Raw genomic sequence first — 24258 nt, 5'->3', positions numbered from 1 at the left:
CCCCTCCTTGTTAAAGAGCGCTGGGCCACCCCATCCCCTCATGGGCCCATAGTGATGCTTATAAACCAGGTCATCCCAGCGACGGCTTCCGTGTGAGAAAAATAGGGACTCCCCAGCCAGAGCCCAGGGGGACGTAGTGGGGGGTTGGGGATTCACATAACACTGTATGCTCTAGTCTAGTCCAACCCATGAATAAAATGCCTGAGGGACCATGCTAGTACTGTACAAAAACATGAGGAATTTGTTTTGCCATATTTTAAATTCCTCATGGGGAATGTTATTTGACTTAGGTGAAAACATAAAACCTGGGTTGTATTCATTAGGCACCAAATGGAAGAAAACGGACTGAAGCGGGAAGGGACTACCTTAATTGTCCAATAAAAAAGAAAAACATACATTTTTGTCTTCCGTTGCAAAACACTTCGCTCGTGTGCCCTAATGAATACAACCCTGTTTTCCCAATCTCACCAGTGCAAGGTCGAGACTCCCAATCCTGGTCAGGACACAGCTGGACGTTCTCGGGCTCCTGGGCCATGACGGCTCGCGAGCGCACCTGGACAGAGCCAAAGTCCACGCCGGCCCCTTTGGCACACACACTCAGACACGGGCTCCAGTCAGACCACTCCATCAGGTAGCATTCACCTACAGAGAGAGAGAGAGAGAGAGAGAGAGAGAGAGAGGAGAGAGAGAACCACACAGCTGTTAGCTTCTTTGTTCCATTTGGAGTGATATACCTAGAGAAACAGAGCAAGAAACACAACTAAAGCTAACCAAGTCAGGCTTATTAAACTCTTCGGGATGAAGAACGTCTATTACAGCTCAAAGCAGATTGTTGTTGAAGTAATGTATGGGTATATCTGCATATAAAGGAGATGATATGAATTCACAACATGTTGTGCTGTTTTTTTCTCTATGCTTTTCTTGTACAGGAATAGGTTTAATCTAGAGCTATGCTGCCACCCACACTGTACCATGATGCACAATATAAAAAAACAACACATCTACATAAGACAGGAGCGCTGTATACAGTTAGCTGGTTGCTTACCTGGACAGGGCAGAACACAGGTCTCCTTCAGTATGATCAGTTTGTCTCTGTTGACAGCCAGCTCCAGACCTCCGCACAGCTCTTCCTCCACCATGCTGCCCTCTCCCTCTCCGGAGCCGTCTGACACGAAGCACGACAGGTTCCGGTAGCGAAGTCCCGCTCCACATACCACCTCCTGGGGGAGACAGGCACACACACAGAAGCATACACACACACACACACACACACACACACACACACACACACACACACACACACACACACACACACACACACACACACACACAAACACACGCACACACGCACACACGCACAGACACACATACACACATACACACATGGAAAAGTCAGATCATATCCTCTGTGTAGGTTAACTGAGTAAAAGAGTCAAAGAGAGAATAAGACAGTGTGTGGTGTAGCCTACCTCCACTCTGCACTCAGACCAGGGGCTGTACTGCCACCTGTAACAGGGTCTGACAGGACAAGGTTTCCACTGCTCCAGCTGAGAGGGACAGGGGCGCCCGTCTCCCTGGGACCCCTGCACCACCACCCTGTTACGCCACATCCTCCCTGGAACACAAAAATGCAGTGACATCATTAATGTGAGACACTCACTGGACAATTAGTCTTGTACAGAAGTAGGATCTTAATTTGATCACCCTGTTGCAGGACAACTTTCCTGCAACGCAGTGTAGTGTATTCGAGGTTTAAAAGGCTCCTGAACTTTGTAATTTTCACTTTGAAATTTCAGACTTCATTTTTCCCCTTATGAAAAAATCTATCAACACCTTCAAAAATGGCCATGAATTATAATCCAGATAATAATTCACATTTCCGGTTGGTGAGGATTATTTTCCCGCTGAAGGTAAACTGACTCAAATGAAGATTCTACATCTGTAGTAGTTACAGTATCGCATCTACCTAAAGACGTGTAGAAAGTCTGCAGACGTAGGGACTATTTCATTCAGAAAGGAAGCTTTGACTGTGATTTACATCAACATGTGACTGATGTCTGAATAGGGAGATGGATGAGCTCGGGCTACAAACCAAACGCAGCAGTGATCTCCGTCTAGACAAACGCAAGACGATGCGTTGCTCCCTCCTGTATTCGTTTCCTTTCTTTTGAATGGAGCAGTCTTCTAAAGTTCATCCTTTGTTTTAATGTCAGGTCATTCACCATTCAGTGCATTCAATTGGCAAAGAAATGTAATTACAGTATGGGCCTACAAACAGTTATTGTGTGTATTTATGTACATGTGTATTCGTGTGGACTCCTGTGCGTCTTTGCGTGTGTGTTACTATATTATTTATAGGTTGCTGTATTAGTCGTCCCTAACTACTTGACAAAGGCAGCTCTTGAAAAAGCCCGCTACACTGTTCTGTGCTCCAGCCATATTGATTACCTCTCTACTTCCACTCTTCCACTTGAGCAAAATGACTTTTCCTTTCTGTTCTGACAACTACTGCCTTCCTTTTATATAACACCAGTACAGCACCATATGAGGTGGTGAAGTCTCTTATGTGTAATGGATCTGCTGCGCTGCAGTTTGAGTATTTGTAAGCTTTCTTGATTCTAAAGGGCTTTGCAATGTGATGTATACAGTAGATATACTAAGAGTGCATCATCGCAGATGAAGTATAGGCATTAAGTGGGCTAACACACACACACACACACACACACACACACACACACACACACACACACACACACACACACACACACACACACACACACACACACACACACACACACACACACACACACACACACACACACACACACACACGGATTGTGATTTGCTGTAAAACACTGGTACTTCAAGTACTGCAGACTCAATTTCCACCTCTCCCTCGCATTCATTCCTCTCTTTCCACCGCTCTCGTAGAAATCCATCTCCACTGCGTCCACGCCACATGCTCTTTCAAACCCCTTACCCTTTCTCCGTCTCTGTTTTGCAATTGGTCACACATAACAGTTCCTTTTCCAACACAGAGCCAGCAATCCTCTCCCTCAACCAAACAACAAAGAGCACCTGCTACCGTTATCAGACAGTAAAATACAGCATACTCTCTCAGACATAATTCTACCTCACACCCTGTTCTAGCCAGCAGAACATCCTCTATAGATCAGGTGAGGATCCCCATTGCATCTTTAGCCACTATTAAAACACTTATCTCTTGCCTGTGATTTAGCTGCAGGTGCTAGAGGCTACAGGCTGGCTGTTACTTCAAAGGGCTCCCCACAGAGCCGCTAGCAGACAGACATAATAGGACAGAATCAATTGTCTGATGCCGCACAACAAACAAACAACAAAGGACAGAGCAGTCACTTTACAGGGCGACGTATGAGGCAATCTCTCTCAGTTCAATGAGCAGTCTTGCCATTTTTTTGGGGGGTGGGGGGGGGTGTTCTCCCAACCCATTAAGAGTGTGATGTGATGTGTCTCAAATGGGCCGATGTTGTTTTTTTGGTGCAGACGGAGATCCCCGTGATCGTTGGTCATCTGACAGCGTAGAGGAGCTGTTGATCTAACATGGGTTGATAGCACAGCGAACGTAGGGAGATGTGCATTCTATTATGTAAGGCATTGGTTGAACGGAATAGAGTGAGATTGAAGACACTGTATGGCTGTGTTTTAATGCCGTTTGTCTTGTTTGTGATCTTTGTTTTTTTCCCCAAACCATAGCTGCCTGAGATATTCTGGGATTTCAGCTTGAATAGGATATTTGTGGCAAACAAAGCATTCAATTGCAGAACATGCAAACGTTCCTTCTCTAACTCATGCACTGTATCTCATATTGAACCAATATTCATATAACCACCAAGATGAGTCTGGTTTGATGACCCTCAGGAGAAGTTAACCCATTAAGTGTCCTTCACTACTTCTTCTTCTTGATCATCTCAGACGTTCAGCTAGGAGCCGTTGACAGAATAAGTATATAGGAGGAGGATCAGGTCTTTGCCTTACCATCCAGCCCACACGTGTGCGAGCATTCCGACCAGGCCGACCAATCAGACAGCTGGCAGTTGACGGGACACTCCACCACACAGGAAATGTTCATCTGCCACTTCCTCTCCAGGCTCAGCTATGAAAGAGCGGGATCATTATCACTCAGTAACAGTATCAGTCACAACACCTATCATAGAGGGGTTTTGCAACAGACTAGGTAAACAGCCTATAATTCCCAGGAGCTGCTGGTTCTGTTCTGGCACAAGATGGGCACCCGGCTTGTTTAAACCCTATTATCCCTGATTGAGCCGGACTGAAACTGGGCCATGGGTTCAATAGCAGTGAGGTTAGTTTTTCCACTACAGCCTGTAAGGGACAATTTCAGAGCGTCTGAATGGATTATGAATGAACTGAGTTGAATCTGATGGGGCAACAGCAATCCTCATGTGTAAACACTTCTAAATGTTTTATGGAGATGCTGTACATGCCTGTAATTTTATTTGCCTAGAATCACTTGGGGCTGATACTGATCCATATTATGTTACTGCTGCTCTGCTGAGCTAAATTACTAATACTCCAAGGACACACAACTTCAAAATATTGACAGTACAGTTGGTTCAGTTACTCTGGAAACAATCCAATTTCAATATCACTAGTATTGACTTTCATCATAGTGGACCTGAATGAGGGCAAGGATTGTAATCAGGAGTTGAGGATAGAGCGTTTAAGAGGGTCTCACCTCCTTACAGAACTTGAGGTCGACAGACTTGCCGTCGCTGCGTACACAATCCAGCATCCGCGTCTTGATGCCATTCCCACACACAGCATTGGCACTTAGCTGACATGTGCTCCAGTCTGAGGGGAAAAGGCAGACCAGTATGAAAATCACACTCAAATTCAAGACAAACTCACAAACATACACTGAGTATACTAAATATTAGGAACACCTTCCTAATATTGAGTTGCACCACCTTTTGCCCTCAGAACAGCCTCAAGTCGTCAGGGCATGGACTCTACAAGGTGTCGAAAGCGTTCCACGGGGATGCTGGCCCATGTCGACTCCAATGCTTCCCACAATTGTGTCAAGTTGGCTGGATGTCCTTTGGGTGGTGGACCATTCTTGATACACACGGGAAACTGTTGAGCGTGAAAAACCAAGCAGCGTTGCAGTTGACACAAACCGGTGTGCCTGGCACCTGCTACCATACGCTGTTCAAAAGGACACATTCTTTTGTCTTGCCCATTCACCCTCTGAATGGCACACATACACAATCCATGTCTCAATTGTCTCAAGGCTTGATTATCCTTCTTTAACTTGTCTCCTCCCCTTCATCTACGTTGATTGAAGTGGATTTAACAAGTGGCATCAAGAAGGAGTCATAGCTTTCACCTGAATTCATCTGGTCAGTCTATGTCATGGAAAGAACAGGTGTTCTAAAATGTTTTCTATACTCAGTGTACTGTAGGGCCCGAACCAATGATTTATATATACACTAGATGGCTAATAGGTGGAGCTGATTTGAAGCCACCACACCACCATTTTACTACCCTGCCCACCGTTGTAAAAATAAGCTATAGAAATTCATTTGAATTCATTTCTACATTAGTTTTTACCAAATTGATTCTATTACAGACACCTTAATGCATACTTTGAAATTATATTATGTGAGCTAAACATACAAATAATAATAAAATAAATATGTAAAAACATTTTCCTTAAAGTATAATGTTTTGATAGTAAAGTGTTGCTGTCCCAACTACAATATTTAAATACTTAAATCCATGTAATTTTGTCCTTGAAACATTTAATAGAATTACTGTAAAGAGTTCCCTTTATATTCATACGGAGGACTCGTTCTTCTGGGGAGTACTAATATGTCCGACCGGTACCTTCAAAGCCTTTCATTGGCCAGTAAACAGCATTCGTGATCTAGTGTTTATATAAATCATTGCCCCAAACCAGACTTGAGATACACGTGCAAAGCTTCAATCATTAGGCAAAGGGTACATTTGATGTTAAAGCCTGTTTAAGGCAGCGCCAACCCCAAGCCCTTTTCTAAAGATAGGATATTTACTCAGTTGAGTTTGATGGCAGTTGATAAGTTTGGCAACAGATGCATAGAGAACACCTCTAACACTTGAACTCATTAACTGAACAGAGTCATAACCGCTTGTAACACTTGCTCTGCCATGCTTTTGACAGCTGAACTAGGACACGTGACAGAGGAGCACGTAAAAAGATCAAGAGAAATGGCCACGCCTATTTCAAGAGAAGCGGTGGAATTGTCTCACTTGCATAAAAATAAAGATACCTTAATAGAAAATGACTCAAGTAAAAGTAAAAAGTCACCCAGTAAAATACTACTTGAGTGAAAGTCTAAAAGTATTTGATTTTAAATATACTTAAGTATCAAAAGTAAATGTAATTGATGAAATATGAAAAGTAAAAGTATATTATATTAAGCAAACCAAATGGCACACTTTTCTTGTTTTTTTAATATATGTATAGTAAGGGGCACACTCCAACACTCAGACGCCATTTACAAATAAAGTGTTTGTGTTTAGTGAGTCCGCCTGTCACGCCCTGATCTGTTTCACCTGTCCTTGTGATTGTCTTCACCCCCTCCAGGTGTCACTTATTTTCCCTGGTGTATTTATCCCTGTGTTTCCTGTCTCTCTGTGCCAGTTTGTCTTGTATGTTCAAGACAACCAGTGTGGCTTTGCCTGTGCGCCTGTGTTTCTATTCTCTTTTACTAGTCCTCCCGGTTTTGACCTTTGCCTGTTTTTCTGGACTTCATTCCCACCTGCCTGACCAGTCTGCCTGCCCTGACCTCGAGCCTGCCTGCCATTCTGTACCTCTGAACTGGTTTTGACCTTTTGCCTGTCCACGACCATTCTCTTGCCTACCCCTTTGGATTGTTAATAAACATCTTGGACTCTAACCACCTGCCTCCCGTGTCTGCATCTGGGTCTCGCCTTGTGCCCTTATACCGCCAGATCAGAGGCAGTACAGATGACCAGGGACGTTCTCTTGATAAGTGTGTGAATTGGACCATTTTCCTGTCCTGCTAAGCTTTCAAAATGTAAGGAGTACTTTTGGTTGTCAGGGAAAATATATGGAGTAAAAAGTACATACTTTTCTTTACAAATGTAGTGAAGTAAAAGTAATCAAAAATATAAAAAGTAAAGTACAGATACTCAAACTTTACACCAAAACGTAGGTACTTTACACCACTGTTCAAGAGAGACATCAAGTTGTGTGTTGTGCCCTTTCACATTTCCCATCACTAATTTTTCAGACACCACCTTGACTTTGCAGTTCAACCTGTTTAATACAGACCCAAAATAAACGAGCCTCTGAAGTGAAGCATATCATTTGAATCCAGAGAAGTTGGAGTCCCAGAGCCCCCAGTCAAATAACCATGTGGCTCTAGTTAATGCCAGGAAGCCTGTCTACTGCTGAGGGGCCCGGGGATCATTCAAACGCCTGCAACACTCTGACAAAGATGAGTGGCTGTTTTTAAGCGGCTGTTTTGAGAGCTCAACTCCTGCTGCAAAGCTTTGTGGCACTCGGGGGAGTCGAAGAGGGAGATTGTGGAGAGAGAGAATGATTCAGACAAGCAGAGGCAAGATGGTTCCTGGCAACATGAAATAGAGCATTTCCAGTAATGATCTCTACTGGTATTTTATTTACATAGTTACTGTGTGGCCCTGAAAGGCCTGGGTGCCGCTGGGAGCGGAGCGCTACAGATTAGCAGTGAAGTGAGCAAAAGACAGAGAGAGTGGAGAGGGAGAGAGAGCTACGATATTGAAGATAACACTACAAATCTCTGGAATCACAGAGGAGCCACCAAAAAAGACTGTGCAGTTTAATTGGAGCAAGTAGTTTTGGAGTAGCACTAGATAGAGTATGCTGCACCAAGAGTGTGCAATATTAAAACTGCATTGGTTGGGTAAAGTTATTTCAGTATGAGTAAAAGTAGAACACTTATAGGCCCAGTGCAGTCAAAAACATGATTTTCCTGTGTTTTATATATATTTCCACCATATGAGGTTGGAATAATACTAGGAAATTGTGGAAATGATGATAATGCCCTTTTAGTGTAAGAGCTGTTTAAAAAGACCACCTGACATTTCTGCTTGTTTTGGTGGGATGGAGTCACCAGGTGGTTAATAAATTAATATACCAAGAAATTGCTCATGCTAAGAAGCTAGTTTTGTTTCTTTTTGACCATTTTGATTGAAAACAGTCACATTAAGGTACTTAATTGTTACCCAGAAATGATTTGATATTGAGGTAAAAACGGCTGCATTGGGCCTTTAAGTACCAGTGTAAGTAGATAACCACTGATGAGGGAACGTAGCTAATAATAGACAAACTAAATGGAAGATGTCAAAGTGAGATGTTCTGCGATTCCTTCGTTTTTTTTTACCTGTGATGTTGTAGAAATAGTGAAAGCAGTTCAGGTTCAGACTACATGGCTCCTTCTCTGTGGTGTCCGGACATTGTCTCCCAGCTCCAGGTGACCGGATGGGGTAGGCTGTCCGTTTCCTGCTGTTGTTGTAACTGCATGGCTGAAAGGTAGGCACAATTTCACGTCAACAAGGAGGGGTTGAGCAAAAAGGGGGAGGGTCGTTCATTTTTCTTATAGCGTAAATGATATACAAATCCATATTGCAGCAAGTGATAAGAATTCTACGTAGACAGATCACTGAGCTGGAACTAAGCCCTTTTTCAATGGAGAGCCCTTGCCGCCGCGATGTCCATATTTATTGAACATAAAAGTCGATTCAACTGTGTGAATTTGCAGGCTTCTGGATTATTTCCCAGTTCTTTCTCCATATTTAATTGTCCTAAATAAAAGTGGATTAAAATTCCATGTTCTGATGTCATGCCATTCCCAATTCCCAGGGTTGCCAACTTTTCCATATCCTCTCTACTGGCATTCCTAGAATATGGGAATTCTTAGAAATTTGGTGGAAAAACGTTGAGGATGCTTCTCGAATAGATTTTCCATCCTAACATTCCTTCCATTCCATTTACACAGTGTGAGAGTGGAAAAAACACTGCCTCTGGAATATCTCCATCGCTGTAATGTTTTATTCGTCATGAATAAAACATGGGACAAGTCCCGCTGGTACCAGCACGACTCCATGTTGAGATTGGAATTGTGGGAAGTCAGCATGTCAAGCACTTAAAGAGAATGGGGTGTGATTAACAATGGCTGGTGCCCTTTCAGGAAAACAGCAGGTGACGTCAAAACAGTTCAATCGCTCTTTTACAACCAATGAAATGTGTCAGAGGGGGAGGAGTGAACAAAGGCAGCATCCCCTGTTACTGCGGTTAACTACTGGACTACTGGTAGCCTCACAAGTCCTCAACTGGCAGCTTCATTAAATAGTACCCGCAAAACACCAGTCTCAACGTCAACAGTGAAGAGGCAATTCCGGGATGCTGGCCTTCTCAGGCCTGGCAAGGATATGCATATTCTTGGTACCATTTCAAAGGAAACACTTTGAAGTTTGTGGAAATGTGAAAGGAATGTAGGAGAATATAACACAATAGATCTGGTAAAAGATAATACAAAGAAAAAAACAACCGTTCTTTTGTATTTTTTTGTACCATCATGTTTGAAATGCAAGAGAAAGGCCATAATGTATTATTCCAGCCCAGGTGCAATTTAGATGTTGGCCACTAGATGGCATCAGTGTTTGTGCAAAGTTTTAGACTGATCCAATGAACCATTGCATTTCTGGTCCACATTTTGTATCAAGACTGTCTAAATGTGCGTAATGTTGTTTATTAATAACTTTTCATGTTCAAAATTGTGCACTCTCCTCAAACAATTGTATGGTATTATTTCACTGTAATAGCTACTGTAAATTGGACAGTGCAGTTAGATTAACAAGAATTTAAGCTTTCTGCCAATATCAGATATGTCTATGTCCTGGGAAATGTTCTTGTTACTTACAACCTCATGCTAATCGCATTAGCCTATGTTAGCTCAACCGTCCCGTGGAAGGGACACCGATCCCGAAGAAGTTCAGAACAACAGTTTTCAGCTGTGCTAACATAATTGCAAAATAGTTTTCTAACGATCAATTAGCCTTTTAAAATGATAAACTTGGATTAGCTAACACAACGTGTCATTAGAACACAGGAGTGATGGTTGCTGATAATGGGCCTCTGTACACCTATGTAGATATTCCATAATATTCCAGCTACAATAGTCATTAACAACATTAACAATGTCTACACTGTATTTCTGATCAATTTGACGTTATTTTAATGGACAAAAAATGTGCTTTTCTTTCAAAAACAAGGATGCTTTTAAGTGACCCCAACTTTTGAACGGTAGTGTAGTATTTCTTTTTTATTCTTTTTCTGCTTCTGTGGAGGAAGAAATATCATACTGTGAAAGATTCACAATCCATTTATACTAAGACAATCTCCTTATGTTAGGTTCCAGTCTCTTTCAAAAAGTGAGACATGGGTTTCACAGTTTCAATCCCAGGACTTCATATCACAGAATCAGTGGGTGAATAAAAACAAAACGATCCTACAGATCCAGGGTCAGTTCTTACCACAGACGTGTACTAGTGGTTCTTAGCAGGCTGCAGCAACTCCAGAGAGGCCAACAATTTTGTACAGATCCAGGATACCTCTTACCACAGCCATCACATACACACCATACATACATGAATAAAGATGACTGCTCTCAGACCAGTTATTCTTACCAGGCTGCAGCGGTTCCAGCTGCTCCAGTCAGAGAGGACACAGTCCTCGGGGCAGGGCAGCCGGCTTCCCCGCGTCCCCAAGGGCATGTCCTCCGGGTCACACAGGTAGTCCTCCACAGACTCAGATGGACCGTCAATAGTGTTCAGCATACACCTACGGGATTGGCCCAGAGATGTGTTCATATGACCTTACATACTCAAAACATTTTCCATTAAAATCAACTGTCAATCAAATGCAATATATACAGCATATTTACATGCATATGTTGAGGACCATGGATTTGTAGTGTGTGTGACACAACGGTCTTCATATGAGGGAGTAGAACATTGCTTGGGGTGGTTTTATTTAGCATACAGTAGTGTGATGTAGTGAAATGGTATGGTACCTGACTTTGCGGGTCTGGACGCCCTCTCCACAGTTCTCCTTCAGGTCCAAGTTGCTGACCTTCCACACACTCCAGGGTTCAGCCACCCACACATACTGACTACAGTCACTAATACATGGCACAACCTCATACACCTGGGGAAGGCACCAGGCAAGGGGTTTGACATTAATATGTCTATGGTTATTACCTCCGTTATCATTGAAGTTTGGGTGACAACAATAGCGTCAATGATATTACTGTGTTGAGATGATTAAGACATTACCAGAGGTGTTTTGTTAGTGCTTAGGTCTGTCCTTTTTGATCTTACCTCGCTACATCTATGAATGTTCTGTACATTACTACGCACAAAAATAGATATTCTGTATGTGGGACATTGTTTTCAATATGAATTCATAATACTGAAAAGGGTCTTACCTGGGCCTATTGTGTTCATCCGTATCCAGTGTGCATTGTGGAATGAAAGTGGCATAGATTTGGTATAATTGGTATAAATGCAAATATTTGGTATATTTTGGTATAAATGCAAATATTGAACTGCTACGATCAAACATTTGATTAATGTGACATTGTAAATAAAGGCTTCCTCTGTGGAGTCCCCTTTAGAGAATTCAAACACTGAGAAACAGATCAACATGGCTTGAATTTAATCCACTTCTCTGAATCTATTTCTATTCATATTGAAGGTCAAATATTTCACTTCTCAATTCAGGAATCAGCCAGCTCACAGGGGCATTAGTGTGGATAGTTCCATTTATAGCATCCATTCCTCTGGCTCTCTATTCTACCCAGCAAAAGCAATTTGGCAATCTAGAGAGAAAGTAACGGAAGGTAATGCAAACTGAATATTTTCATGAATATTTAATTTGTTTCTCTCTCTCCTATGTGTTTGTAATAATGTGTTTCTAACACAAAAACGGTTTTATTTATCACAAACAGTGCCTGAGAAAACAGTATTTATATTAGGAAAAAATGGCATCCATATTAGGAAGTCCCTCAGCTGTCAGACAAAATTCTTACAAGTAAACATGAACTCATTTCTACATTAGACAGTCTTGTGAGTGTTTTTTCGTGCTGTACCTGGTTGATGTGGTCCAGTTTGGGGCAGGGTCGCCCTCCGTTGTAGGGTTTCTCCCGGAGCCACTTGGAACGCACTTTGACCCCACTACCACATGACTTGCTGCAGCGGGACCAGTTGGACCACTCGCTGAGCTTACAGTCTGACGGACAGGGGATGATGCACGCCTCCTCAATGTAGCCTGCATGGAGGAGAGAGAGAGTGGTGTGAGAAGGGCCAGGAAAAGACAGGGGCCCATAGAGGCCCTCAGGAGCCCTTCCTTTCCATGGTATAGCATCTATTTCGGTCGGATTGCGATCAGGTTATGACATGTTATAAAACTTAATGGCATGTTCATGACATTTTCACCAAGGAATTAAAAGTACTGAGCAAAAATAAAGTGTTACCCATTTTGTTTTTGTTTACTATAATCGACAATAATATAATAATAAACTCTTGTGTCTTGAAAATATTGTATGTGCAACTTGGAGAAAATCCAAGGTGTACCGATATCACATGACCAGAAAACCGATACTAGCACCAACAACATGAGCAAATAATGACTCAACTGTTGATTCACAGAGACTGTCGCTTTTGTGCTAAAACAATAGAGCTACGCTCCAGGGTCTCATATGAAGCTGTTATATAAAGTCGAAAAATGCACTTGAGCAGTGGTTTGGGTCGACTGTAAGCTTTTTCATGTAATCTATGTTTCCTCAAGTGGCTGACAGGGTCATGACATGGTAACTGGGGCTGGCTGGCTTAAGCATCTCACTCTGCTTATTACTCCTGTTTATCTGGATCCCTACATCCCCAAGCCTGATATCCTGTGTCTGTCTCGACAAACACACAGAGGTCGCAGGCTAATTCACTGGAAGAGGTTATCCATGTGAACCACTGGCTACATTTCAGTGGAGAACGACACTTTTCTTCTCTATGCTTTCACGAGACAGTTGTTAATGAACTGGAATGTACAGTGTATTGTATACGTTTGAGGGTTGGGTCTGAACTAAAGCTTCAGGGTTGAAGGCCTGAGGCTGTACTATTGTGCAACAGCATTTCCCTGTGGTCCCATCCAGATTTAAATGGAAAACATCTAAATCAACAAAGTGAACACGCATGGAGACACAATGAAGTGTTTGTGCATAAAATGCACTTTTTGACAACATTCTGTCTTCCTGAAGACTCTCTAGGTGCTGGATGTGTGATTGATTGGAAGCCCTGGCTACTAAACTGCTACCATTGTCAGCAGTACTTAACCCTGGAATCCTGTTCAAACATAGGAGCTCCCTGAGTGATGGGACAGACCACGTGACAGGAAGACGGGGTGGCAGGGAAAGAAGCCTCTCCGATCCCAACAAGGGTGACCCTAGTGGCACAATGACACGCCTTACTCTCATGTGACATCACATACACCAGTGGAGGCTGGTGGGAGGAGCTATAGGAGGACAGACTCATTGTAATGGCTGGAATGGATGAATGGAACGCTATCAAACACATGAAATCCATATGGAAACCACATGTTTGAGTCCATTCCATTTATTGCATTTCACAATGTAAATGGGACAATATTTTAATGTTGCACATCATTTAGTTGTCTCATTAAACGCTTTCAATGTTTCTATATGAATTTATATAATTTATAGTTGGTTAGAAATGTTTAATTTATAGAAATTTGGAGCTATTGACATTTTAAAATATTTTAAATAACATACACACAGTGTGATCTACTGATGGTCCCTAACTAGCCCCTTAAGGATAACGAATGTCAAACCAAATTGACCATGGGCATAACGATTGGTCGCGTGCAGCTGCGCGTTCCTGAGTTGATGATTACTTGGGTGCTGCCGGCTGTGGGCAGGATTGAAATAAACCCAACACAAAGAAAACATATACGCTACCCTTCGTTCCGTAACGTACTATTGTTTTCCTAATTATCTCTCAAACCTCAGTTTGGACGTGACCGACTTTATGAGCAAAATTATCCTATTTACACTTCGTAGTAAATTTTGGCACTAGAACAAATTTTATTTGTTAACAAACTAATATCGACGCCACATAGGCTATTTTCTACCAGAGAAGTTGTTTATTGCCTTCAATTTCTCTTTAAGCCAGCCAAATTAACTGAAATCCTCCCTTATGCCATGTAGTTCATGGACCCTCACAAATGTGTTCATCCCCTATACGTCTACATGAACCCCCTGCTACAGTCCTGTTCCTACAGTGCCAATTCCAATCAGTGGAATTAGAACCAGAGTTAAACATACAGAGAATGTCTATATACACTGCTCAAAAAAATAAAGGGAACACTAAAATAACACATCCTAGATCTGAATGAATGAAATAATCTTATTAAATACTTTTATCTTTACATAGTTGAATGTGCTGACAACAAAATCACACAAAAATAATCAATGGAAATCCAATGTATCAACCCATGGAGGTCTGGATTTGAAGTCACACTCAAAATTAAAGTGGAAAACCACACTACAGGCTGATCCAACTTTGATGTAATGTCATTAAAACAAGTCAAAATGAGGCTCAGTAGTGTGTGTGGCCTCCACGTGCCTGTATGACCTCCCTACAACGCCTGGGCATGCTCCTGATGAGGTGGCGGATGGTCTCCTGAGGGATCTCCTCCCAGACCTGGACTAAAGCATCCGCCAACTCCTGGACAGTCTGTGGTGCAACGTGGCGTTGGTGGAAGGAGCGAGACATGATGTCCCAGATGTGCTCAATTGGATTCAGGTCTGGGGAACGGGCGGGCCAGTCCATAGCATCAATGCCTTCCTCTTGCAGGAACTGCTGACACACTCCAGCCACATGAGGTCTAGCATTGTCTTGCATTAGGAGGAACCCAGGGCCATCTGCACCAGCATATGGTCTCACAAGGGGTCTGAGGATCTCATCTCGGTACCTAATGGCAGTCAGGCTACCTCTGGCGAGCACATGGAGGGCTGTGCGGCCCCCCAAAGAAATGCCACCCCACACCATGACTGACCCACCGCCAAACCGGTCATGCTGGAGGATGTTGCAGGCAGCAGAACGTTCTCCACGGGCGTCTCCAGACTGTCACGTCTGTCACATGTGCTCAGTGTGAACCTGCTTTCATCTGTGAAGAGCACAGGGCGCCAGTGGCGAATTTGCCAATCTTGGTGTTCTCTGGCAAATGCCAAACGTCCTGCACGGTGTTGGGCTGTAAGCACAACCCCCACCTGTGGACGTCGGGCCCTCATACCACCCTCATGGAGTCTGTTTCTGACCGTTTGAGCAGACACATGCACATTTGTGGCCTGCCGGAGGTCATTTTGCAGGGCTCTGGCAGTGCTCCTCCTTGCACAAAGGCAGAGGTAGCGGTCCTGCTGCTGGGTTGTTGCCCTCCTACGGCCTCCTCCACGTCTCCTGATGTACTGGCCTGTCTCCTGGTAGCGCCTCCATGCTCTGGACACTACGCTGACAGACACAGCAAACCTTCTTGCCACAGCTCGCATTGATGTGCCATCCTGGATGAGCTGCACTACCTGAGCCACTTGTGTGGGTTGTAGACTCCATCTCATGCTACCACTAGAGTGAAAGCACCGCCAGCATTCAAAAGTGACCAAAACATCAGCCAGGAAGCATAGGAACTGAGAAGTGGTCTGTGGTTACCACCTGCAGAACCACTCCTTTATTGGGGGTGTCTTGCTAATTGCCTATAATTTCCACCTGTTGTCTATTCCATTTGCACAACAGCATGTGAAATGTATTGTCAATCAGTGTCGCGTCCTAAGTGGACAGTTTGATTTCACAGAAGTGTGATTGACTTGGAGTTACATTGTGTTGTTTAAGTGTTCCATTTATTTTTTTGAGCAGTATATGTCTGATTAGTACTACAGCTACAGTGTAAAGACAGTTTCAAACCAAAACACATTTTGATGTATAGTTGTCCGCTGTGTGTATGCAGGGGTGTGGTGGAGTGGGAGGATACGAAGTGGGAGAAACACTGCATATTGTATCACATTTCTTGAGGGATGCATAGAAAGGATGTGTTGCTATTTAATCAGAACTTTTCTGTTCCACAGCACAGCTTAGCTTTAGCACAACCCATTGCGTTCACCAGATTTTTTTTTGCTGCATCATTTCAGCAGTTTGGAAGTGTCCCAATCATCTCTTAATACCATGGCAGCCCCTCCTCCTCCCACTACATTAGCTAACCCTAATCCTCAACAGCACTCTCCTGCTCGTGTAGAGAAGTTCACTAGCCCTTACTAATATGTCGGCCCCCGATCGCCTCCAACTAAACCACATCACCACCACAACCTCACACACTGCGGTTACTGGTCCTTACCAACATGTCCGCCTAACTACAAGCCTTCACCAGCGCAGATTCCCACAGTGACCTCATTCCCTCTTAACCACCCATTTCCTGTCAAGCAAGGCCAAGCCTCTCAGAGCCATCCCCATAGTATATAATCATAGAAAAGGTCATGGCCGAGTTACAAAGTACAGAATCCATACTAGGAACGTTGTCAAGGTGAGGCGTGAGGTCTAAGGAGGAGGAATGGCAAGGTTCCTAAATTGGATTCTGTACACACGGTCACTAGTCAGTATCCCAACCAACACCTTTTAACCCACCATGGAGACTTGAACAATTCACATGTGAAACATTAACCCCCAAAAATTGGGGAAACTCCATAGACTCCAACAAATCAGCAATAGATGAACTTGTTACGTCAAAGCATCACCAATTGAGTCCAAGACTTTAAAAAAGGTGAACACTAAAAGGACTGTGTATGTCGTCGCTGTGAGCAACACAGCCTTTTAGTGTTAATCCTCGCCTCTATTGATATCTGGGGGGAATAGAGATAACTACATTTGATGATCTCTATCACAGCCTGGGGAAATATGTCACCATACACACAGTGATGGAGAGGACAATGTTTCCTCTTCTATTAATATTAACCCTGATAATGGGAGGAAGATAGAGGGAGAGAGAGAGCAAGAGATATAGAGAGAGAAAAAGAGAGAGGGAGATGACCACTGTGACTGACCCAAACGTAAGGAAAGCTTTGACTATGCACAGACTCAGTGAGCAAGGCCTTGCTACTGAGAAAGGCTGGCTCGCCAGAGAAGACAGACTATGTGCACACTGCCCACAAAATGAGGTGGAAACTGAGCTGTACTTCCTAACCTCCTGCCCAATGTATGACCATATTAGAGACACATGTTTCCCTCAGATTACACAGATCCACAAAGAATTCGAAAACAAACCAGATTTTGATAAACTCCCATATCTATTGGATGAAATACCACAGTGTGCCATCACAGCAGCAATATTTGTGACCTGCAGCCACAAGAAAAGGTCAACCAGTGAAGAACAAACCCCACTGTAAATACAACCCATATTTATGCTTATTTATTTTCCCTTTTGTACTTTAACCATTTGTACATCACTATAACACTGTATATATACATAATATGACATTTGAAATGTCTTTATTCTTTTGGAACTTCTGTCAGTGTAATGTTTACTGTTAATTTTTATTGTTTATTTCACTTTTGTATATTATCTACTTCACTTGCTATGGCAATGTTAACATATGTTTCCCATGCCAATAAGGCCCCTTGAATTGGGTTGAATTGAGAGAGGGAGAGAGGGAGAAAGAGAGAGCAAGAGAGAGAAAGAGAGAGGGAGAGAGAGAGAGTCAGAGAGAGAAACAGAGAGAGGGAGAGAGATAGGGAAGTGATATTGGATGTATTACGACACATACTGTAATGAGACGATACGTGTAATCTCACATTATTCTAGAACACTATCAATAATTCCTTCCATAATAATATACAGTATACCTTGTCCCACAAACACACACATATTTTCTTTCCTAATACGTCCCAAAGTTGGGCTCCAGTCATACCCACACCCAGGCTTACTAATGTGCAACTGAATCTCTGAGTCGTAGCTTAGGCTCTGTTCAGAAATGCATGACACTGATATGTTCATTTCTACATCTCGCTCTGCGCTACGGCTTATATCAGTGTATGTCTTCAAAAATTCAACTTTTCTAAAAGCAATTTGTCTGCACGTGTCAAATTAGAGATGGTATCGAGTGTTCCTTTGCGCTTCATGTTTTAAGAACATGGAGATAAGAGCGATTCAGATAAGAAAAGTTCAGACAAGAACGTTAGAGAAATGAAATCATGTCAAATTCAGTTTGAAAAAAAATTCGGTTTCAAAAATAATAATATTCATGAGAGTCAGAGAACTTTGAAAGTGGTGAAACAACTTCAATTCTAATACAGATATTGTAACGTTTTGTACACGCAGTGCTTACTGAATCACTGAAATCATCACGGAAGAGAAACCTAACAACCCAGTCGACCCACATCCCCTCCCTTGGCGTCAAACCAAGCACTGTAGCTGTGATTTGGGGAAGATTTGGTGCTGACAGTCATTATCAGAGATCAGGGGTCATGGTTAACGGGAGCAATGCATGATGCCATTAGGTCGCACTCTCTCTGTGTGTGTATTAGTATGTGAGTATTAGTGTGTGTATTAGTGTGTGTATTAGTGTGTCTGTATTAGTGTGTGTATATTAGTGTGTGTGTATTAGTGTGTGAGGGGCTCAGGGGGGATTATGGCTAGTCAACTTCCCCCTGGGGGGTACACACAAACACACACACACACAACCCACACCCCCAACAACTCCAGCCCACCGTGGCTGTTGCATCGTGAGGTCTCCACCAGTCTGTTGTCCTGGTCGTAACACACCATGGCCTGGTAGCGGTAACCCTGGCCACACTCCTTGACGTTCCCCTGGACCTTCATGCCCAGGAGGCTCTCCACCCGGTCTCCCCCGGCCAGGATGCAGTCGGACCAGTTGCCCACGGGCTGGGCGTTGTACTTGTCACAAGGGCAGTACTGGGTCTCGCTCAGAGGGTACATCTGGGTGTTCTTACACTTGTCCTTCTTCTTGCTTCTCCCTGGGGCGGAGAGAGGATAGGGGTTAGTAGGTATGAAGGTTGTGTTTGTGTGTGTCTGCCTGCCTGCCTGTCTGTCATGTGTAATTTAAAAGCCGAACTCCATCCTGTCACTAGGCATTAATATGCATCATTATGTTCTCATTGAGTAACATGTAAATATTCCACATCCAGATTAATTGGACCAGACCTCGTTAAAATTCTCAGGCTGCTCCCCAGAACAAGAGACTTGATCTAATAGTTGCTAATAGCATCTATGCTGCACTCTAGCAGGCTACATGCTACTTACCCTTCTCGCAAGGTCATAGCGTAAACTGAATCAGTCATGCTGCTTATAAGCTATAGAACTTCCTTAATGGACTGCCACTGTGCAAAGGTGCGATACTGCCAAAAGTCCACACATTTTGTTACTATTCCTCACCTACAAGTAACCTCTTCCTGGTTCGGACCCCCACACAGTCAGCTGTGCAGGACGAGAACTTGGACCAGTTGGTGAACTGGCAATCGTCCTGGCATGGGAGCTGGCACCGCTGAGTGATGGGGGGCATGGTGTTGGCAAACTTCAGACACTCTCCAATGTCTGCCTGCACTCCGTCCAGCTGGCGACAGGACACGGCTGTGGGGGGAAATCAAAGGCACAGTGTCCCTTAGAGGGTTGGTGGCCATTTTGTCTGGGTCACAGAGATTTAGCAGGAATGGAGACATTGATTGGTTCGGTAGGGTTGCAGAAAAGGTGTACTATGTAATACAGGGTGGTTGTCAGTTGAACACAGCCTCAGGCAGCCAGTTTGTTTATACTGCCAGTATAAACAACTCAGAAGGAAGAGTTATGGTAAAATATAAATAACAATCAATACAGGTCGATGTTAATATGTCAAATATGTTGTGTTTTGATTAAAAGGACATTACTGGAGATATTGCAATATGTGCTTTTCGTTATGCTGTAGACACTCAAGATAAGATTATTTTTCTACCCCAAAGTAACCTACAAGCAGAGTTCTGCTCAAACTCCCTTGGGCCTCTGGTGACTCTATACCTTTGGATTGCTGTACTCTGTTGATATGTGTGGGGTTGTTTGTGGTGGCATGTGTGTTGACAGTGAGTGTGACTGGCGGTCAGGAGTGTTCCAGGTCCCTCCAGGTACACCGCAGTGAGACGCTGTGAGAAGCTGTGAGACGCCCCTGGGGTAAAGAGGCACTATGTCTCAGCATGTCTCAGAGTATGACAAACAGTGACCTGGATTCTTTAGAGCCCAGGGATGTTAACGTCTACTATCACAGGCTATGAGAGTCAGCCCAACGCTACAGGAGGATTGTGGACGTCAGATCATTTGTATCAAGAAAAGGAAATTGTAACGTGTCTCTTTCCATTTATGCACATTAGCACAACATTGCCACTGATAATAGTTCTCCATTGAAGCTATACAACAATGGAATTATTATGTGACCTGAAAGAAAAAAAAAAACTTTTACAATACTTTGTAGTACAGCTTCTTTTATCTACAGTAGGCGAGCCGTTCCTGTACGCAGATAAAAAGTATGCTTCGATATGCTGTCGTATGGTGTTTGCTTACAATTGAAACATATTTACAGGTTGTAGTTAGCCAGAGGGGGAATGTAGCAGTTCTCCCAAATGGAGCTGTGATTAAACCTGCATGAAAAGAGCCTAAGGTACCTGGGTACTAGGAAACACCAACTGTCTCAAGCAAGGTGGATGCCTAGTCATGAACACATTGACATCCTAAATTCACTGAGGGGTGACAAATGGGGTCCTCAGTGCTGTGGGGAGTGTCAACCCCAGTTCACGTCTTCGTCTAAAGAGGGGAATTTGACAAATGGGCTTAAGAAGCACAATTTGCCTCTCCTAACCTTGCCAAATCCATCTGTTTTCTCCTGGCTGAGATTCAGAGGCCACAAAGAATGTCATTTTCATTGTGGATGTTTAAATTGGATAGAAGAGAAAGTAATAGAAGGGGATTTGTGAAGGAAAAAAAAGAGACGGTTAAAGGATGTCCTTTCACCTCTTGTTTGAAGACCTGGTCCACATGTCTCCTGAGCCCCTGGGCTGTCCTCCCTGATGTACCATGGCACCAATTGACACCTTCTCCATTTGTGTGACTTCCACCTGCAACAGAGGAAGTATTGTGATGATGATGATTGTGATAATGATAGTGATATTGAACGTGATTATGATCATCAAGTCAATGTCAACATAATCATTAAAATCATCATATTCAACATGAACATTATCAGCAGACAGTGGAGGTAATTAGTGTATAATACCAATACACTTTATGAGTAAGAGTTGCTAACGATAGTAGCAATAGTATCACCATTGGTGTAATCATATCCATGTACAGTGACTTCCGAAAGTATTCATACCCCTTGACTTATTCCCATATTGTTGTGTTAGATCCTGAATTCAGAATAGAGTAAATCATTTTTTCTCTCACACACATCTGCACACAATACCCCATAATGACAAAGTGAAAACATATTTGTAGACATTTTTTATACATTTAATGAAAATGAAATGACAGCAATATCTCATTGACGTAAGTATTCACACCCCAATACATGTCAGAATGACCTTAGAAAGCGATTACAGATGTGAGTCTTTCTGGGTAAGTCTCTAAGAGCTTTGGACACCTGGATTGTACAATATTTGCACATGATTCTTTTTAAAATATCCAAGCTCTGTCAAGTTGGTTGTTGATCATTGCTAGACAGCAATTTTCAAGTCTTGCCATAGATTTTCTAGCCGATTTAAGTCAAAACTGTAACTTGGCCACTAAGGAACATTCCATGTTGTCTTGGTAAGCAACTCCAGTGTACATTTGACCTTGTGTTTTCGGTTAATGTCTTCTTGCTGGGTCCATGGAACTTATTATGTGACTTGTTAAGCACGTTTTTACACATGAACTTATTTAGGCTTGCCATAACAAAGGGGTTGAATACTTATTGACTCAAGACATTTTAGCTTTTCATTTTCTATTAATTTGTAAAAATGTCTAAAAACATAATTCCACGTTGACATTAGGGGGTATTGTGTGTAGATCAGTGACGCACAGTCTAAATGTAATCAATTTTAAAATTCAGGCTGTAAAACAACAAAATATGGGAAAAGTCAAGGGGTGTGAATATGTTCTGAAAGCACTGTATAACTGTCAGTACTCTTGGTACTGTGCTGTACCTGTAACCAGGGCAGACTTTAGGAGCCTCACAGTCTTTCTCCTCCTCCAGCACCTCAGGACAGTCTTGGCCCCCGTTGGCTGGCAGCTGGAGGATGACGCGCTTTCTTGACTGCTTCTTCTTCTGAATGTTACCAGCTGCCAAACCAAATGGAGTACACGGAGCGTTACTTTAATTCTATATTATAATTACATTTTCAAACACCGGAAATGTGTCACAGTCCCAAAACCTGTCTGGCTCAGTGTTGGACGGTCTGTCACAGTGTACACCTCTCTCACTCATAGAGAGTGAAGTAGAGCTAGGGCTAGTTCACAAGGTTATGCGACTTTCCCCCTCACTGCGGCGCTAGATAGAACTTAGTGGAATAACGCAGATCTGTGAAAAAAGAATCTATGTTCTTTCACAGAGAACAAGCTTTATTCGGGAAGCCCATTCGATTGTGAGATAAATTTGGGTCATGGGATCACAATTCTTACCTTTTCTAAGATCTCTGCCAAGCAGGGAGGAAAAATCTACCCAGGACTTACTGCACATGCAACAACACATGCACGAGGGAACTCCTCATAAACACTACACTCTCACCGGCAGTTTTGTAAATACATTAGGACATCATCCTTTTACTATATTGTCAGAAGCATCATCAGACCTTGGTAGTAGCCTATTTCATATCTCTCTCTCAATGCATTTCTCTGGAAACCAAGCAGACGCTTGAGAAACATGGATAAATGTCTAATTCTGATGTGAGACTGTGAGAGCTGGTAGCTTTTATGAGCTCGGGAAATGTAGCAAACTTTCCCCCACCTTTTAGATAAGAAAATATCCGTCTACCATCCATCCAAATCAAATAATTACAGGTGTCCGCCTTTGTCTTTCTAAACGTTCACTCACGTAGCCTATTCCATGATATGGGATAATCCAAAGAGCAACACAGCAGCTGTTGATTGCCGGTGATCATCATTCATCACATAGCCTTTGCTATATCTAATCAACACCCAATTTTCAAAGAGTATGGTATTTGATGCAAACATATAAAAATACTTTTGCATTTGATTAAATCATATCACATTCTCTTGTTCACTCAAGGAAGGCAATTTGGCCCTGGCTTGCAAACGAAATATGCAATTTCGCTGTCATTTCAGAACGTAGATTATTTTTGTAGATTTGCGTTATTCCACAAAGTTCTATCTAGCGCTGCAGTGAGGGGGAGGGTCGCATAACCTTGTGACCTAGCCCTAGCTCTACTTCACTCTCCCTGATTGAGAGAGGCGTACACTGTGACAGACAGTCCAACACTGAGCCAGACAGGTTTAGGTACTTTGACAAATTTCAGAAATTTGCCGTTGTTCGCTTTTAAATTACTTTGAGACATTCCATGTCAAACTGACATATTCAGGGCAGAGTGGGCGAATGTTGACTGCTTTATAGTTGCAGTAAAATCAACATAGTCGTCAAGTCCAAATCTAATGATGAAGCAACATCAACAAGATGGATGCTTTCTCCACGATCAGCGGTATTCCCAATAGACACACCCGTTGAATAAATACAATTAAGAACTATAACGTTCTGCCAGAGCTCTGACTATAGACCAGTGGCTCTCAATCCTGGTCCTGGGGACCCAAATGGGTGCACATTTTTGTTTTTGCCCTAGCACTACACACCTGATCAAAATAATCAACTCATAATCAGGCTTGGATGAATTGAATCCGGTGTGTCGTGCTAGGGCAAAAACAAAAACGTGCACCCCTTTGGGTCCCCAGGACCAGGATTTGAGAACCACTGATCTAGACTGATTAAGATGTAGTTTTATGGTCCAGGACTGGCGAATCATATTATATGAGTGCATTACAGGCTCTGTGTATCCCTGACCTTTAGTTTCAACCAGTGTGGGTAGGAGGCGGGTCATCCTATACAGCAGGAGAACATCAGCACTTCTATC

The 24258-nt window shown here is 42.9% G+C and overlaps 1 protein-coding gene across 1 annotated transcript in view; it reads right to left on the bottom strand.

Moving 5' to 3' along the window:
- The window catches only part of LOC106605193 (thrombospondin type-1 domain-containing protein 7A), a 99303-nt gene that overhangs the window by 6099 nt on the left and 68946 nt on the right, over positions 1-24258 (bottom strand). Inside the window, exons 10-23 of the mRNA XM_045718411.1 lie at positions 22324-22459; positions 21152-21255; positions 19553-19747; positions 18868-19134; positions 12198-12376; positions 11535-11540; positions 11121-11254; positions 10735-10888; positions 8430-8571; positions 4736-4851; positions 4015-4132; positions 1470-1615; positions 1046-1220; positions 469-642 (exon numbers count right to left, since the gene is read on the bottom strand). Coding sequence (XP_045574367.1) covers positions 469-642; positions 1046-1220; positions 1470-1615; positions 4015-4132; positions 4736-4851; positions 8430-8571; positions 10735-10888; positions 11121-11254; positions 11535-11540; positions 12198-12376; positions 18868-19134; positions 19553-19747; positions 21152-21255; positions 22324-22459 — 2046 coding nt within the window. The remainder of the gene's footprint in view (positions 1-468; positions 643-1045; positions 1221-1469; positions 1616-4014; positions 4133-4735; positions 4852-8429; positions 8572-10734; positions 10889-11120; positions 11255-11534; positions 11541-12197; positions 12377-18867; positions 19135-19552; positions 19748-21151; positions 21256-22323; positions 22460-24258) is intronic.

Source organism: Salmo salar, chromosome ssa05 (genome assembly GCF_905237065.1).
Source record: "Salmo salar chromosome ssa05, Ssal_v3.1, whole genome shotgun sequence".
Lineage (NCBI taxonomy): Eukaryota > Metazoa > Chordata > Actinopteri > Salmoniformes > Salmonidae > Salmo > Salmo salar.
This window is presented reverse-complemented; position numbering and strand designations above follow the sequence as displayed.